Genomic DNA, 18,671 nt, shown 5'->3' with positions numbered 1-18,671 from the left:
AATATGTCTTTGATGATTTCATATTATCAGATTTATTTATTGTTTTGACATGTAATCCCTGTCAATATGTAGAAAAAACTTGATTCACCTAGAACTAGAACATTATTGTGACATTGCCATAAGTAACTATCTTTGAGGTTTGGATTGTTATTAATACACTCAAAACATACTTCTAGGCAAAAATTTTTGCTGAAGTAGGTTGAAAAAGTCAGTGCTGGTTTCAGATGCTAACTTGGTTAGAAAGACTTTTTAAAAAAAATTTCAGTTAATGTATATAGTTCTTTAATTATCGATATCATAAATGCTACAAAACATAAATCCTATTTACTTTTTTTTTACTATAATTAGAAATAATAGCCAAGTTTAGATGTACTTTGGTTTAGTGTGTACTCCAGTGAAACCATTGAAGGAGAAGGTTGTTTAAAAACATGGCAGCACAGTTAAAAATACATAAATAAATCTGAGGCTTGCTAGTGTGAGCTTTGATGTGATTAAACCATTGTGGGATATATGGTAGCTGAAGCATAACCATTACTGTAAAAAAAACAAACAGTACCCAATCAAAAAAAGGCAAAACCCAACCAAACTAAAACAAAACCCACCTTGTTAATGTGTTTATTCCCTAGCATATCATTAAGTATCGCTTCATATGCTTTGCATTTTATTCAGCTAAAGCATATCAATGTTTGTACACTTCTATTTTCTATCCTAATTAGCTCCAAAAGCAGGATATAGCCAAGGGGCAACTCAGTATACCCAAGCCCAGCAAACACGACAAGTGACAGCTATAAAACCTGCAACCCCAAGTCCAGCAACAACTACATTTTCTATATATCCAGTATCTTCTACTGTGCAGCCAGTAGCAGCTGCAGCTACTGTTGTTCCATCCTATACTCAAAGTGCAACATACAGTACAACAGCGGTTACTTACTCTGGTAAGAATTTTGCATATTATATTGTTGGGATCTTTGCATTTGTTACAGGAGAGGATATAAATATTCAGCATTTTAGCAGTTTATGTTCAATTGCTTCATAGTCTATAGAGAAATATCAACCAGTTAAATCATAATAATGGTAACATATTTTTATGTATTTCTAAAGAGGTTTGATGCTTGTATGTGCCTATTTTGTTCCATGTGAGAATATACAGAGTGTTGGCATTACTACATGCACAAATATTTTGTGATTTACTGTGAAGTTTGGAGAGAAAAGATGGGGGATAGAAAAAATATGGAAATACAAATATAATCTTGGGAAATTTGGAGCATGCTGCCATCAAGCAGCAATTACAGAGACAAGAAGGAGCAGTCAAATATAAATTTTTTAAGTTTGGGTTGTCTTGACCCAAGATGGGAGGAGAATGGGTGCTACAAAGAAAAACTTTCCTTCAAACACTAGAAATCCAAAAAGTAGCTAAAGGTGAGAAGATGTTTATTTTATGGCCAGATGGTAATTAACGGGCATATTATAGCTACCTTGAACTATTTGTTTTGGTTTGTTTTCAGTTTAAAAAGGGATTGTAAGACTTCATCAAAACAGAGCTTGATTAGAGGATTAAAATAGTTGAATGAGTAGATCTATAAAGTTTATGGGAAAACTGGCTCAAAAGGTATGAAAGCCCAGTTTCCTTGATTTACTAAAGTTTGATACTAGAAATCAAGGAGTGTCTAGACAGGGTGTGCTGCAACTCATTTGAAATAGAACAGCTAATGCTATTACATTCTATCTTTTATCTTATTTTTTTTTCCCTTAGTCTACATAATATCTTTCCTTTTCTCTTTGGAACTTGAACAGTTAATCTGGCTCTGGAAGACTGCTTATTTCAAGTGACCTTTGATAAATCTTTGTCGTGGTTTAGGGCAAACTTGTTAAAGAATCTGCAAAGGAGGGCCCCTCCAGAAAGCAAAACCCACACGGCCCCTCCCCCCAACCGGTTCGGGAAAAAATTCCTCAGAGAGAGGTGGAAAGAACCTGTTTATTTGACAGACACAGCACCCCCCAGCACACAAAATGAACAATACCAGATGACACCGCTTTGAGAGAGATGACAAAATCAGAAAGTCTCTTTCGGGGGTGGTTGCTCTGTTCTCAGTCCCTCCGGCACTGGGGCAGCTGCTGCAGGCCAAAACGGTGCAAACTCTCGATGTTCCCAGGTCCCAGTCCAGAGCAGGTTCTAGATGGTCGAAGAAAAGGAGAGGAGAAACAGTCCAGGAAGGATTTTGGACTGTTTAGCTAGAGCTAGCTAATAAGCAGAGGCCAAAGCAGAGCAGAAGTGAGAGCAGAAAAGAGAGCAAGCAAAGCAGCAAGCTGAAAGCAAGAAGTGAAAACAGCCCTAAGAACTGCCCGTCTCTGTGTCCCTGATAAGAGAAACCCAAACAAAATTTCCACTCTTCAGAGCCGGTCTTAAAGGCACAGAACAGATGAATGGGGATACAAGCATCATAACGTCACCCCAGGACAATCTTTTATTAAAATTCTTGTTTCATCATACTCAGTCTTACCAGATGTACATGGAAATTTCACATATTCTTTAGGGATGCTTTGATATATTTAACAGAACAGTGTGTCTGCAAAGTTTTGTCTAAAATCAAATAGACTCCTGATACAAATTGCATGCTATGTATTTGTGTACTGTGAAACATCAAGAAAAATTCAGACTGCCTGACAAGATCTCAATAAATCTTTTATATCCTACTCTATTATGCAATATGCTTGGAATTAGTGTATTATGTAATTGATACATGATGTACAGTGATGTAACATTTATTTTATTTATCTTTGAGGTACCTCTTATTCTGGCTATGAAGCTGCAGTATATTCAGCTGCATCATCGTATTACCAGCAGCAGCAGCAGCAGCAGCAGAAACAGGCAGCGGCAGCAGCTGCTGCTGCTGCAACAGCTGCTTGGACAGGGACCACCTTTACTAAAAAGATACCGTTCCAAAATAAGCAACTGAAACCAAAGCAACCTCCCAAACCACCCCAGATCCACTACTGTGATGTTTGCAAGATCAGCTGTGCTGGACCACAGGTACCTGTATTATGTAATATCCTGCTATATGCTTTAGTCATAATTTTTTCCAGCTAAAAAAATGGCCCCTTTAAGAATATTTGTTAATTTTTAAAGACCTGATTCTATACTTATACTAAATGAATAATTAAATGAAAATGTATGCTATGACAGAAAGAGGCCATAAGAGAAGACAAAAAGATGCATCTCCTTAGCTTGGACAGAGAAGCTTCAGCTGTGCTTTTAACTCCAGAAGTATTCTAAACTTTGAATTTTATTTTCTTTTTAACATAGCAAACTTCTAAGAAAATACTTTTTTCAAAACTTTGTGAATGGTTGTCATGGTTTGACACTGGCTAGAACCCAGGCACCCATAAAAACCATTCACTCATTCTCCTCTGCTATAGTTGAGCAGAGGAGGGGGAAAGAAAAATTAAAAGGCTCGCAGGGTGAGATAAGAATTAAAAGAAAACATTCTAAGGGCAAAACAGGCTCAAAACTTAAAAGGTATAAAGAAAAATTTATTAACAGAAATAAAAGAGGATAATGAGAACTAAAATAAACCTTTAGAGCACCTTTCCCCCCCTCCCCTCTTTTCTTCCCACCAACAGTGCAGGGAGACAAAACATGGGGTTTTTAGTCAGTTTGTCATTTCTAAAAATCTTTCTTCAGTTCGCTTAGGGAGAGGAGTGCTGTGCCATGGGGTCCTTCCCACAGGAGACAGTTCTCTGTGAACTTCTCCAACATGGTTCTAATTTTCACAAGTAGCAGTCCTTCCCAACCTGCTGCAACATGAGTCCTTCCTGAAATAAACAGGGCCAGGAGACTTCTTCTCCTTTTTAATGCCTTTATTAAAAGTGATCAGCTCAGGATTGCGCGGCTCGGCAGGGCTGCAGTCCCCGTCGCGTCTCCCAGGGCGACTCAGAGGAGGAGGATATGGGCAGCTCTGTCCACTAGGGGCAGATCCGGGGGATCCAGTCCTCGTGGGAGCCTCTAGGGCGTGATGTCCCCGTCAGATGTTGCTTTTGAGCCTCGGCGGCCACCCTGGTCCCGGTGTTGGGACCACTCCCTGCTCAGGGCGAGAGGGGCTCCGAAGGTGTTCAGCATCTCTGCAGGCTCAGCACTCGGCTCCTCATGTCCAGACATCACTTTAGTCTCTCAATTCTTATTTGGCTCGTTGTTTTTAGGGTTTTCTCTGTGCCTCTGGAGTCAGGGTCCCACAAAGCATTCTGGACTTTGGAGTCACTTTGCATAACCCCCCCCACCCTCTCAGGTGTCTTCCCTATGCTGTAAGAGAGCACAGCCTCCAGGAAGGGCCATCTACCGCACCCAGCCAGGCTTTTTACTAATACAGAAGAGGAGATAAGCCTCAACGACCCGTGATTACAATAACAAAGCACTAAGAATCCTGGCAGAGACGGATCTGGCTGTGTCCCTGTAACTCTTTCTCACAAAAAAAATATTAACCGATTTTTTGTTCATAACATTAGTGTCCCCATGTTGTTCTCCTAATGTGTCTTCACCTTTTCCTTTTCTCTGACTTGGGAGAAAATTGGTGTCCATAGGTTCATTTGTTCTCAAGTTCTATCAATTGAAAAGTTTTTATAGAGTTCCACAGTGCTGAAAGGTTGAGCCTGTCTAGGCTCCACATTGGAGAATCACTTGCTATGTCTCTCACTGTTGGTCACGTGGTCCCCGCTGGCACCGCATGGGCTGCTCCAGCTGCCAGTTCCAGTCAGCGCCTGTCCTCATGTGGGGCGCCGAAAAGGAAAAGCTACTGCTGCTTCTGCCCTCCTGTTTGCAGCATGGCTGGGCTAAAAGACTCTAAGCAAGTAAAGTTCATTGCAAGCCATGCTGAGATGGCAGCTGCAGCGTGGCACCACCCAAGCTGCACCGATCCCAGCCATGCGGCCCCTCCCAGCACCAGGATGGCAACAGCCGCCCTCGGCCGCATGAGCACTCTGGGCACCAGCCACATAGCCACATGGTCTCGGCCCCGTGGCTGCTTGCGGTGCTGGGATAGTGCCCCAGCAGCACAGCCTCAGTGGCCTCACCAAAAAGAGTCCCGGCCACACCAGGAAGGGGCCCGGTGGCCCTCTCACCACCCCTCTGAGGGGAGAAAGAAAGAGAGCTTGCACATGTTTTTTTGTTTTTAAATATGTCATCACAGAAGCATTACTAACTTCTGTAATTGGGCCAGCCAATATGTCCACTGTCAGAGTATTCAGGGATTTGCTCTACTGGACATCGAAGTTTTGAGGGGCTTCTCTCTCAGAAGCAGCCTCTGTGGGTTCCTCTGCCCCCACTGAAAGCCATATTGTGTTAAACGAACGCGATTGTAATCCTGAAAATGTATTCATTTTATTCCAGCATCCCAGTTTATTTTCAAAGGGGATACAAGTGCATAAAAAAGTAGATATCAATCAATGAAATATTTGTGTGTTTGGCAAAACAGTTCTCACTCTTTAGGTAAATTAGTCATTATTTTCTACCCTGTCTGCTCCATAGATTGCCAGTGTTAGTATAGGAACAAATAGCAACTTCTGTATTTTATTTTCAGCATAGCTTTATTTATGAGCTACCTTTTTTTTGAATTTGCTTTTTTAGTTATGTGGATACATTTAATAACTATGGTCTTGCAGTTTGAGGAAAATTCAAAATCAAGAATAATTCAATGCAGTGTGGGAAAATGCAACTGAAACAGTTTTCTGATCTTATCAGGCTTTCAATGGTAATATATGTTGACCAGTACTTGACTGAGGAAGTGAGAAAGTAGAGGAGTAAAGACCGTTTTTTATTACCCAAGAGTGGAATCCTGGTGGTGAAGAAAATATCTTGGTTTTGGAAGTGGCCTGCTTATGCCTTAAAACATGTCATAGGGAAGCAATGTTCAGTGTAGGAAGTATTTTTCATACAAAACATGTCTTTTATGCTATGCTCTATATTACATGTATACACATGAATGATGAACAAACAGTTCAAAACCAGCTGTGTGTATTTTTTATTTAAACAGACTTATAAAGAACACTTAGAAGGCCAGAAACACAAAAAGAAAGAAGCGGCATTAAAAGCTTCCCAGAACACCAATAACAACAGTACTTCTGCTCGTGGAACTCAGAATCAGTTGCGCTGTGAGCTTTGTGATGTGTCTTGTACAGGAGCAGATGCTTACGCTGCCCATATCCGTGGAGCCAAACATCAGAAAGTAAGAACTTTCTCTCATCTATATTATACATGTCAGTCATATATTTCTTCCCATAACTTTTCTCATTTTAGGAGAAAATACGCAGAAAGAATATAATTAGAATTTTGTTTAAAGACAGTTCTGCTTTTAGTTTCAAAATTATCTTTAAGCTCACTAGTACAAGGGCCTTGTTGGGAGAAAGGGAGAAAACATATTGCCACAGCATCAAGGAGAAGAGGATATATTGGGAAAGGTATGTAAATAGTAGGAAGAAGGTATAGAGCAAGATGGGGAAAAGTGTCAATGAGGACATGCAGTAGCATGCTTGTGCCCCCTAACACTTTTCAAGACTTGTCTTGACATTCTTATTTGGCACTGTGAAGTGCTCTGTGCTTTGAAATACTGTAAACTGAGTCAGTGCCAAGGAATGAGATTATTATGTATCACTTTTTGGTATTTCTTGCAAAAAAAAAAAAGGCATATGGAAACAAGGAACAATGTCCTGTAGTAGATTTTATGAGCATGTTTAAAGAATTTTGGTAAGCATGCTTCCCCTATTGTCTGTGTGCAGTTAGGTGAACATTTTAGAATAAAGACTACAAGCTGCACTGTGAACTCCTGTGACCCGTGTTCTAAATTTGGTCATACAACAATAAATGGAATGGTGCAGTGTAGAATGCGTGTTTAGATATTACAGTATTGGGGTACACAAAACAGAGAGTACTTTGGACCTTATTAACATAAGAGATTTGATAAATAAAATGCCTTGGCAAGACCAAACAGAACTTTGAGAATTAAATCAAGATTGCAAGAAGATTAAATCAGACGGATTTACAGGAAAAAGAAAATTACCTCAAATTCTGCAAGCAGGAGATGTTGTAAAATGCATAAGTTTATTTATGCGATTTTTAACCCAATCATTGTAGTAAAACATTACTAGCCTTCCAAAAATACTATATAAGCATTTGTATCCCACAATAAAATCAGATTCTTTGATCATCTCAAAGTCTTCCCTGTCTCTCTTGATCACTCATATTACAGATTTTCCTCAAAGCTGTGGAATTATTAATGTAAGTAACAACGTAATAATATTCAGCTTTTATAGACCTTTGTATCTCAGAACACTGTACAAAGTGGCATCAGTAATATCATTCCTATTCAAGTAAATACATCTCATAGCAAATTTAAAATAATATTCCAAATTTTTTTTGTTAGTAGAAGAACAAAAATTATCATTTATATAGATTTGCCTAGTGTTTGTTCTTTCATTAATGAAGTTGAGTCATTAAATTTTTGTGTTGTGCCCAATAACTCCATAGGTATATGGAGTACAATAATATATTATCTTTGTATATTTGGATGTCCTTTTCTCTTCCTCATAGATAGTTGCTAACTAATACTAAGTTAGGTTGTCATCTTTGTAAAAATGAAATCTCAAAGGACTCTTTCTTTGGTACACCGAAGAATCTTGTGCATTCTAGTGGGGAAAAAGTAATCTGGAAGAGTTTCTTGAACTTAAATTTTTAATATTACATGACATTAATATGTCTGTATTCTGATGAGGAACATGCTTAAAATAAGAATAAAAAGCTAAGAAGTGTATGTATACACTTGTGTGCATATCATAGAATTATTTAGGGTGTAGAAGCCCTCTAAGATCATTGACTCCAACTGTTAAACTAACACTGCAGAGTCCACCACTAAACCATGTCCCTAAGCACCACATCTACATGTCTTTCATGACTTTTAAATCCCTCCAGGGATGGTGACTCAGCCACTTCCCTGGGTAGCCTCTCCCAATGCTTGACAACCCTTTCAGTGAAGAAATTTTTCCTAATATTCAATCTAAACCTCCCCCGGCACAACTTGAGGCAATTTCCTCCTGTCCTAGCCCTTGCTACATGGGAGAAGAGACCAACACCCACCTGGCTATAGCCTCCTTTCAGGTAGTTGTAGAGAGTGATAAGGTCTCATCTGAGCCTCCTTTTCTTCAGGCTAAACAGCCCCAGCTCCCTCAGCCGCTCCTCATAGGACTTGTGCTCTAGACCTTTTACCAGTTTTGTTGCCCTTATTTGCATGCACTCTACCACCTCAACATCTGTCTGGTTTTGAGGGACCCAAAACTGAACACAGGATTCAAGGTGTGGCCTCACCAGTGCCAAGTACAAAGGGACAGTCACTTCCCTAGTCCTGCTGACCGCACTATTTCTGTTACAGGCCAGTATGTCATTGGCCATCTTGACCACCTGGGCACAGGCTGGCTCAAGTTCAGCTGGCTGTTGGCCAACACTCCTTGTTCCTATTCCATCTTTCCACCTGCTCTTCCCCAAGCCTGTAGCGCTGCAGGGGATTGTTGTGACCCAAGTGCAGGATCTGCTACTTCACCTTGTTGAACCTGATTGTGTACATGTATTTGCATTAAAGACGTAGCTAGCAGATTTGCATTTTTTTTACTGTTACTTTCAAACCCAGTCTCCAGTTTTCATTCTGCATGTTTTGTTCTTATGGACTGCATGTATTGCTTTTTCAGGTGATGGTTAGCTGTCACCAAAAAGAAGTATTATTCTATCTCAAGTGTGTAAAAAGGCCTCTGCTTATTACTTTTAAGAATAAGCACATACCTCTTGACTTTCAAGGAGATAAAGAGCTCTGAAATATGCCTTTTGCATCCTCCTTAACTCTTTCTGCAGATGTGCTTTAACAAAAAGAAAAGAAAGCCTTTGTCCAAGGAATATCTTCCATTTTGCTAGGTAACCTGGAAAGTCTATAAATATTCTTAAAATGTAGTGATGAAAAGAGACAGTGTTGAATCTGAATTAAATAACTTATTTACAAATATTATTTGGAACTAAAATAACTAAAATAGTTCAGCATACTACAATTTTTGGAGGGAGAATAAAAAGCAACCAGGCAACAAAATAGTCACGTTGGAAACATTTTGCCCAAACTGTTTTGTGAGTTTTACTGGCTTGTGAGTTTATTGACTTTCTGTTCTTATTTACACAGCTTTTGGAGTAAATGTGTGAATTTCTAGGGGAAATAAGCAACCTGAGAAAATATTAACTATTTCCTCATCACAGATGATAAGAACTTTTGCATGTCCCTTTCTTTTCCTCCTGAGATTGCTTTTAGTAAAGAGGCAATAACTTTGAAATAAAATAAAAATATCAATATCACTGGTAATATTGATGTTTTTGTTAAAGCTTCAATAACCTATAACAAGTTCAATTTTTTATAGCAACCCCAGGGAGATAATATTATTAATTTCTTGTTATTTTTATAGGTAGTAAAGTTGCATACAAAACTTGGCAAACCTATTCCATCAACTGAACCAAATGTGGTTACCCAAGCTGCAACTTCAACATCCACATCTGCTTCTAAACCAACTGCTTCTGCTTCAAATATAGCAACTAGCAGCAGTACTGTGAACTCCTCTGTCACATCCTCTACAGTGAAAATTCTTACTCCCACAGCAAATGCACCACTTAACACTGTGTACAACAACAAAACATCTTCAACCGCTGCTAATATAGCTGTAAAGAAAATATCTCCACCAAAAATAAACTTTGTTGGCAAGTACAGAAGTCAGTCTTTATTTTAAACCTAACCTATTCTATAGTTTTTAAAAATATTTTAGTGCAACAAGTACAAATATATTTAATTAACTTCTGCATGAGTAATTCTGTTGTGTTTACGAGAATTATTACTAATGGGGAAAATAAGAATGTGTTTCAAAATTTTGCTTCACAGTTTATACTGTTTTCTGCCCTTTTGTCTTCACCTGACCTCTCCTGGAGGCCTCTCTCACCTTCAGAAAAAGCCTCCCACCTTTGGTTTCTTCTGTAGTAGCTGCTGGAGTATTGCAGATTATAGTCCAGTTGCTCCTAATTTCAGTTCACAGCCTGGCCTGTTAACACAGCCTGCAGTAGGTTGGCAATTGGTAACTGGGAAACTGAAACATTATTGTAACACTGTAAATTTAACAGTGGAAACTTATGAAATAAGCATGACAGACATTTAGAGACAGAAAACAGTTGTTCAATAGTAAGCTAACTTGCTCTCAGAGGAAAGATCTATGCAGTTGCAACACTGAAAGTATGCTGTCTTTTTTAGTCCCTCAAAACCTTTTAATGTTTGTACTTTCTTGGATCTATTTGCAAAAAGAAAACAAATCTGATGACAAAAAAATTTAAAATATATTTGCTGAGTTGTTCCCATTCAGTCCTATCTCTTGAAAAAGCATGAAAATTACAATTACAACTATTTAAAGCAAAAGATTTCTTGCTAAAATAAAAAACTAGGTTTTTAAATAAGTTTTTGTTTAGCTTTTAAAAAAAAAACTTTAATAGTATTTAAAAATATTTAGTTTAACTAAAATTCAGACTGATAATGCTTTGACCAGAACACTGATACTTGCAAATAAACTCTTCAGTTTGCACATCATGTATAATTCTCATTTTATGAAAGTTAGAGATTTAACTTTTTTGATTTGCAGGTGGTAATAAACTTCAGACAACAGGAAGTAAACTGGAAGAAATGAAATCAGCTGAAAGTGTTAAAGCAACAACTGCTGCTACAATACAAACACAGGAAGTAAAACCAGACACAGCAGCTGAACCAGTGACATCTATGAATCTTGCTGCCTTGCAAAGTGATGTCCAGCCAGTGGGCCATGACTATGTGGAGGAGGTATTGATATGAAAACATGGATTATTTTTTAACTATTATATGGAGAGAGGTTCTAGTCCCTTCATCATCTTTGTGGCCTTTCATTGGACTCTCTCTACTATGTCCATGTCTCTCTTGCACTGGGGAGCCCAGAACTGGACACAAGACTCCAGGTGTGACCTCACCAGTGCTGAGTTAGAGAGGAACGATTAGCTTTCTCAATCTGCTAGCAATACTTTGTTGAATGCAGCCTGGGATGCCATTTGCTGCCTTTGCAGCAAGGGCACATTGTTGACTCAAGTTTAACTTAGTGTTCACCAGGACCCCCAGGGCCTTTTCTGTCAATCTGCTTTCCAGTTGGGTGGCCCCCAGCATATATTGGCACATGAGGCTGTTCCTCCCCAGATGCAGGACTTTGTACTTCTCCCTGTTGAACTTCACAAGGTTCCTGTCAGCCCGTTTCTCCAGCCTGTTGAGATCTCTCTAGACAGCAGCTCAACCCTCTGGCATATCAGCCACTGCATTCAGTTTTGTGTCATAAGCAAACTTGTTGAGGGTGCACTCTGCCCAATCACCAGATCAATAATGAATATGTTAAACAGAATTGGACTCAACATTGAGCCCTGGGATACACTGCTAGCTACTGGCCTTCAACTAAATTTCATTCTACTGTTCACCACCCTCTGGGCTTTGCCATTCAGCCAGCTTTTGATCCACCTCACTGTATGTTTATCCAGCCCTTACATCAACAGTTAGTCTATGAGGATATTATGGTGAGACTGTGTCAAAGGCCTTACTGAAGTCCAGGTAGACAACATCAACTGCTCTCCCCTCATCTACCAGGCCAGTCACTTCATTGCAGAAGTTTATCAAGTTGAACAAGCATGACTTTCCCTTGGTGAAGCCATGCTGACTACTGATGATGATTTTCTTGTCCTTAATGTGCCTGGAACTGGTGTCCAGAATTAGGTGCTCCATCACCTTCCCAGGGACTGAGGTGAGGCTAACTGGCCTGTAATTCCCTGGGTCCTTCTTGAAGATAAGAGTGACAAGGCACTGAACCTGCAAAGGCTTGTGCATATGTTTACATTTTTGTACTGTGCATGTTTCTTTTGACCTCAGTGGGGCATTCTTCATGTTGGTGGAATGAGATATGTGGATGAAATATGATGCAAATTTTTCATAGTTTGTAATTATTCGACTCATTATGTTCTGGCTCAAGTTTAAAGCTGTTGAAGAACTTTGTTCCTTACCAAACACCATGGTGTGTCTGTCAGAATTGAAAGTTCTATTTTGCCTTTTTTCAGTTCCTGTGTGAAGTTTTAAGCATGTTTTGAGATGGGTAGACATTACCCAGTGTCGCTGAATTTGATTAATTTTTAAATCAGCTTTTGTTAAAAAAAAAAAAATAAATGTGTTTTATAACTTTTATTTTCCAGGTAAGAAATGATGAAGGAAAGGTGATCCGCTTTCACTGTAAACTTTGTGAATGCAGTTTTAATGATCCTAATGCCAAAGAGATGCACTTAAAAGGGAGGCGGCACAGACTTCAGTATAAGGTTGGTAAAAATGCTAATACTTTTATCTGGAAGTCTACCAGATGTCAGCTGACTGATTACATGTTCTTATATTTAAAGACTAGTCAGAAGTAGGTGCTCTGACTAAGCAGCATATAAAAAAAGCTAGAGAAATATATTTCTGAGGGAGTATAGTCTTTAAAGTTGTAATGCAGACTGAAACTGCATTTTTGTTTGGGTGTTGCTTTAAACATTTTGAACATTGCTTTCAGGCATTTTTTTTCCAGCATTAAAATATTGTACAGTGTGTGCAAGCAATAGCAGATGCTTTGTTGCTTAGCGTAAATTTCAAAGGGTCAATGTTTTTGGCAGGATAAACCACATAAACCCCTTATGGAGACATTTGAGAAACAAGTATTTGCAGACATTTTAGTCATGAATGGAGAGACACCTATAGTGACACATGGTGTGCATTTTCATTATTATTAAGATTATATAAAAAGAATTTACTGTGGTCACAGGAGATACAATGGGCCTGCATAATCATGAAAGGGATGAAAGAAGAGGAAAGAAAAAATTGCCAGAAAATTTTATTTAGTGTCTTATGATTATGGTCCAGTATGAGGGACCCTTCAGGAACAGGGCATCAGGAAGCGCACTGTAGTTAAGATGAAATGTTTTTTTTTTCAGGCTATATTGTAATCATCCTGCTACAGAATGAACAGCAAATTACTTAGTATTTAATGCAGCATTTTAATTTTAGATAGTTTTGTTCTCACATAGCTGAAAAAGGAATTCATGCTATATGTAGTACATTGCTGTTTCTTTCCTTTAAAATACCAGACACAGATTTTTCTTCAGCTGTTTTTTCAGTGCAGTTCTAAAACTGCATTTTACTCCCCTTGATTTTATCATAGACTCATAGTGTGTGCTAAACATGTCAGAAGAACTCCATAACCTTGAGATGATAAGAGGTAAACCAACATTTCATTTGTTATTTTTCTGAACTAGAAAAAAGTAAACCCAGATTTACAAGTAGAAGTAAAGCCCAGTATTCGAGCAAGAAAAATTCAAGAAGAGAAGATGAGGAAACAGATGCAGAAAGAAGAATACTGGAGAAGGCGAGAAGAGGAAGAACGCTGGAGGATGGAAATGAGGTAATGCATTCTGTTTTATCAGCAAATGAGACAAAGTTGCAGTCAGATTATCTAAAACTAACTCTTCATCTGTAATTACTTATTTTAAATACTTGTTTTGGGAGCTCTATACTGTCTTGTTTTAAATTAAGTTGTCATTATCCCTCAGGGTTTTTTTTGTTTTGTTTTGTTTTGTTTTGGGTTTTTTGTTCAGTCTCTCTGAGGAATGTAGACTCACTAGAATTATTCCCTATGAATTCAGACCTGCTTTCAAAATAACCATTCATTTTAGGTACCCTCTGGAGTTCATTGGTATTTGTTCTTGATTACTAGAAATGAGTTAGTGAGAATATCCAAGAATTTATTTAGAATGGTTGGAAGTATTAACTGCTATATAAAGAGGACATTTTGATGTACTTCAGGCGATATGAAGAGGACATGTACTGGAGGAGAATGGAAGAAGAGCAGCATCACTGGGATGACCGTCGCAGAATACCAGATGGAGGATATCCTCATGGTCCTCCAGGATCTCTAGGCCTGCTGGGAGTTAGGCCAGGAATGCCTCCTCAGCCCCAAGGACCAGCAGTGAGTTTCTTAGCTTGAGGGGAAAAAAAGAAAGAAGAAAATGCTTACCAAGACACACAGTTAAGAATTATAAATTATTCAGTGCTACTTCAGTTGTCTCCAGCGTTTCTTAATAAAGCATATAGAAAAGTGAAGAAAAAATTATATACTAATGAAACTCTATAGTTGGACCGCTTTCAAAATAAGCCCACTTATATGACAAAAGGATGCCTTGAAGACAAATATTGTTTCTTCTGAAATACAAGTCACTCTGGATTTGTGTACTACTTCTTATTTAATTGCATTATACTTTTATTTATCTAATTGTGGACAAATGTATGGATAAAAAGTGGTTGGATCATCAGTCCCAGAGGATAATGGTTTAGTGGTGGGCCATACTCTACCTGGAGGTCAGTAAACAAGTGCAGTGCTGCATGTGTTTATCCCGGGATTTGTCTCATTAGCATCTCATCAATGGATCTGAAAGGTGATGGAGTGAGTTCCTGCTCATCAGGTTTGCAGCTGACATGAAACTGAATTGGTTCCAGTAGGGAGAACAGTTGATACCTTTGAGGGTAGGGCTGCTATCCAGCATGACCTAGACAGATTGAAAGAATGGACCAACAGGAACTTTATGGAATTCTGCAAGGACAAATGCCTAATGCTACACTTGGGAAGGCATAACTGCTTGCACTGAAGGGCTGGATAGAAGCCCTGCTGAAAGGCATCTGGGGTTCTTGGCAGATGGTAGTAAGCTGAATGTGAACCAACCATGTGCCCTGGCAGCAAGCAAGGCTAATAGCACCCATGGTGATATTAACAGAAGCATAACCAGTAGATAAAAGGAAGTGATCCACTTTCATGAGACCCAAACTGCAATACTGCATTCAGTTTTGGACTTTCCAGTACAAGACAGATTCTGATAAGCTACAGCAGGTGTGGCTGCTGGGATCAGGGGTCTGTAGTGTGCCCTGTGAGGAGAGACTTGAGGGATCTGGGCCTGTTCAGGCTGGAGAAGAGAGCTTCAGTGGGATGTAATAGCCTTCTAATACCTGTGCGTTATAAAGATAATGGAGCCAGGCTCTTTACAGTGAGAGGGTGAGATATACCAGCTTAAGCTGAGACAAAAAAAGTGCAAACTGAATACAGGATTTTTTTTCTTTTTTTCTCCACACAGATGTTGTGAAGCTCCCTCTTTGGCAGTTTTCAAGAACCAACTGGATGAAGCTCTGAGCAACATGATATAGTCTTATAGCTGACCATGGTTTCCACAGGAGGCTGGACTAGAGGACCTCCTGAGGTCCCTTTCTATTTGAATTTTTCTGTGATTCTATGAAAGTAATCATGGATACTTTATTTTATGGCAGTATGCAAGTATTTCCCAGTTAACAGAAAGACAATAGATATTTATGTTGGGGAGGTACTTTTGATCCTGGGATTTCCCAATTTATTTTTTTAAATACATCTCATGTTTTTTACAGATATGATTGATTGTGATCAGTGTAAGTTATTAAGGATACTTTATGTTTCCTTACATCTCAATAATTTGAGGTTTGAATATTCTGTTGTTTAGCCATGTTTGGTTTTTGGTCACACATCACCTGTGAACTTGAAAGTATATAATAGAATTATAGAATAATTTGGTTTGGAATGGACCTTAAAGGTCATCTAGTTCCAACCCCCTACCATGGGCAGGGACACGTTCCACTAGACCAGGTTGCTCAGAGCCACATCCAACCTGGGCTTGAACACTTCCAGGGATGGCACATTCACAACTTCTCTGGACAGCCTGTTCCAGGGCCTCACCACCCTCACAGTAAAGAATCTATTCCTAATATCTGATGTAAACCTATTCTCTTTCAGTTTAAAGCCCTTGTCCTTTCATTACATGCCCTTGTAAAAAGTTCCTCTCCAGCTCTCTTGTAGGCCCCCTTTAGGTACTGGAAGGTGCTCTAAGATCTCCCTAGAGCCTTCTCTTCTCCAGGCTGAACAGCCCCAGTTTTCTTAGCCTGTCTTCCTAGGAGAGATGCTCCAGCCCTGTGATCATCTTGGTGGCCTCCTCTGGACTTGCTCCAGTAGGTCCACATCCTTCTTATGTTAAGATTGCCAGAGCTGGATTCAGTACTCCAGGTGGGGCCTCATGAGAACAGAACAGTCACCTGCCTTTACCTGTTGTGTACCCAAATTTCAGAAATGTGCTTTTTCATCTGTTTAGCCTCTACGCCGCCCTGACTCCTCTGATGACCGCTATGTGATGACCAAACATGCAGCTATATATCCAACAGAGGAGGAACTTCAAGCAGTCCAAAAAATTGTCTCTATTACTGAGCGTGCTTTGAAACTTGTTTCTGACAATATGACTGACCATGAAAAAAGCAAGAGCAAAGAGGGAGATGACAAAAAAGACAGCAGTAAAGACAGGTATTTTTTTTTCCTTCTTATTTTTAAAGAATTTTACGACTTCTTTCTGAAGCCATTTTATGTTTTTCCTTGTACTGTTATCAGTGCTTTTAGGAAGTCTGTTCCCTTCGGATTTTAATATGACGTGTCACTGTGGCTTCAAGAGTATATGGAATACTGCTATTTTATTTAATTTTTCTATCTTCATGTTTAGTTTTATGATTTTTATAGTATTTTAAATGCAGCTTTTAACTATAATTCACAGAGCTTTGAAAGGAGTTTTACGGGTGGGCGTTTTGGCTAAAGGTTTGTTACTCCGTGGAGACCGAAATGTCAATCTTGTTTTGTTATGTGCTGAGAAGCCTTCAAAGATGTTACTTGGTTTTATTGCTGAAAGTCTTCCCAAACAACTTGCAGTAAGTAATATTTAGAATTTTGGATCTGAATTTTGGTAAAAATACTATAAAAGTCTGTCCTCAAGTCAAATGTCTGTCGGGCTGACTGTGCTGCATTTCATAGGTCAGGTACAGTTTCTTTTCATTTTCTGACTGTGTCTGAATTCAGGGACTATGCTGTGTGTTTTGCTTTCTGTATATTACATCCATACAAGTGTCTAGGTGCTTATGCTAGCAGTGTAGTTTCAATCACAATTTAATAGATTTCCTTCAACTGGGAAATAGAAATGAGCGGAAGAAAGACTATTATCCAGTTACCAGCAGCGATAGACGTAATTTGTGCGGTGTTACAGGAAGCTTGCACTGCCTGAAGGTCAAAGTTCTCCATTAATGCCAGTCTCTTTGTACTCGTCTTGTTTCCAGTTTGTATGTGTCAGCGCTTTGTAGTCCCAGAAGTAGTTAACTAAGTCTTGTATGTGGTTTTTTTAATTTGACACTTCAAAAAAAAGTACATGTAGTCTTAAACCATTCAGCAAAATTCATATAAACCATTTGCTGCATTTCTACAATAAATGAAAGTACATAATAAAGTTTTTAGCTTGAGTACTCTCTACTGAACAAAGCCTGTCTAGTATTGCTATAGGATGCTTTTCACAGCATTAGTACTTCAGTGCAGTCTGGTAAAATGCTCAACAGAATCCATGGCATGGTAGAAGCATTAGCAGGATCAGAATAATTAGAAAATAATCTTGGGTTTGCTCTTGTTTGAAACAACAGAAGAAAACTTTAAACCTGCACATCTTGGTCTGGCTTTGTGGAGAATTCACTTGTTCCTCTAGTTTGTGGAAGAAGGCAATAAAGGTGCCTACAGCTTTATTTTGGGGGTATTTAGAGTTATTAAATGTAGTCCCAAGAAGAAATTCTGAGTGACCACCTTGTTACTCTTACTATTTTTTCCCCCGGTGTTAATCTTGTCCTTTGCTCTCATCAGAGGATGTTGTGTTAGCCAAGTATAGAATGTGACTCTCAGTACTCAATTTGTAACTGCAAGCTTGAAGAACCACCTCTGCATCTTGGTGCTTTTTAAGGGCTCCTGTGTTCCAATAAGAAAAACATTCAACTGGCATTTGAAGTGCCACTGAGGCTTTTATTTATCTCAAATGCTGTCAAGGTTCTTGTTATGTAATTTACTTATTTATATGAATTTCACCTGGTTGTTTTTTTCTCATTTGCACACTTGGCAACTGCTGTGTGTTTTCATTAATGATTTGGAAACAGCATGCAAGTCCATATATATATTTATATGTATTATTGTGTATACTGTTGTTTCTTTGAATACACAGGTATTTGCTTAATATAATTATATTGCGTTTCTGCCTTTCTGTTAAAAAAGGCTATGTTGAAATCCATTTTCTTCCCTTTACTTTTCTTGGCCACATGCTAATAGAAGTTTCTCTTTCTTGATATTTAGGTAATAAGTCCTGAGAAATATGATATCAAGTGTGCAGTCCCAGAAGCAGCAATAATTTTAAATTCATGTGTGGAACCCAAAATGCAAGTTACTATCACACTGACATCTCCAGTCATTCGGGAGGAGAACATGAGGGATAGAGGTTGGGAAGTTGTTAAAGATGTTACTTCTATCTATTCTGCTTAAGATAGCATTGAGGCCCTAGAAGGCAACATGCTGGCATAACTAAAGTACTTGATCAAAACCTTGTTTTTCAACAAGCAGTCTCGGTAGAGAACAATTTCCTATAAAAAATGCTTATACGATGCATTTAATTTTTTAAAATT

The 18,671-nt window shown here is 38.7% G+C and overlaps 1 protein-coding gene across 2 annotated transcripts in view; it reads left to right on the top strand.

Moving 5' to 3' along the window:
* LOC135460202 (zinc finger RNA-binding protein-like) overlaps window positions 1–18,671 on the top strand; it is a 73,468-nt gene that overhangs the window by 37,660 nt on the left and 17,137 nt on the right. Inside the window, exons 5-15 of one of the 2 annotated variants that reach the window (XM_064736937.1) lie at window positions 717–935; window positions 2,784–3,031; window positions 6,024–6,215; window positions 9,478–9,766; window positions 10,690–10,883; window positions 12,302–12,421; window positions 13,391–13,536; window positions 13,938–14,100; window positions 16,295–16,500; window positions 16,745–16,895; window positions 18,346–18,487. In XM_064736937.1, the coding sequence (XP_064593007.1) occupies window positions 717–935; window positions 2,784–3,031; window positions 6,024–6,215; window positions 9,478–9,766; window positions 10,690–10,883; window positions 12,302–12,421; window positions 13,391–13,536; window positions 13,938–14,100; window positions 16,295–16,500; window positions 16,745–16,895; window positions 18,346–18,487 (2,070 nt within the window). Of the gene's footprint in view, window positions 1–716; window positions 936–2,783; window positions 3,032–6,023; window positions 6,216–9,477; window positions 9,779–10,689; window positions 10,884–12,301; window positions 12,422–13,390; window positions 13,537–13,937; window positions 14,101–16,294; window positions 16,501–16,744; window positions 16,896–18,345; window positions 18,488–18,671 lie in introns of both variants that reach the window. The other variant, XM_064736936.1, reaches the window with a different exon arrangement.

This window comes from Zonotrichia leucophrys, unplaced genomic scaffold (assembly GCF_028769735.1).
Source record: "Zonotrichia leucophrys gambelii isolate GWCS_2022_RI unplaced genomic scaffold, RI_Zleu_2.0 Scaffold_33_1714398, whole genome shotgun sequence".
NCBI classification, from domain to species: domain Eukaryota; kingdom Metazoa; phylum Chordata; class Aves; order Passeriformes; family Passerellidae; genus Zonotrichia; species Zonotrichia leucophrys.
The sequence above is the reverse complement of the archived record's forward strand: the minus strand, read 5'-3'. Positions and strand labels throughout refer to the sequence as shown.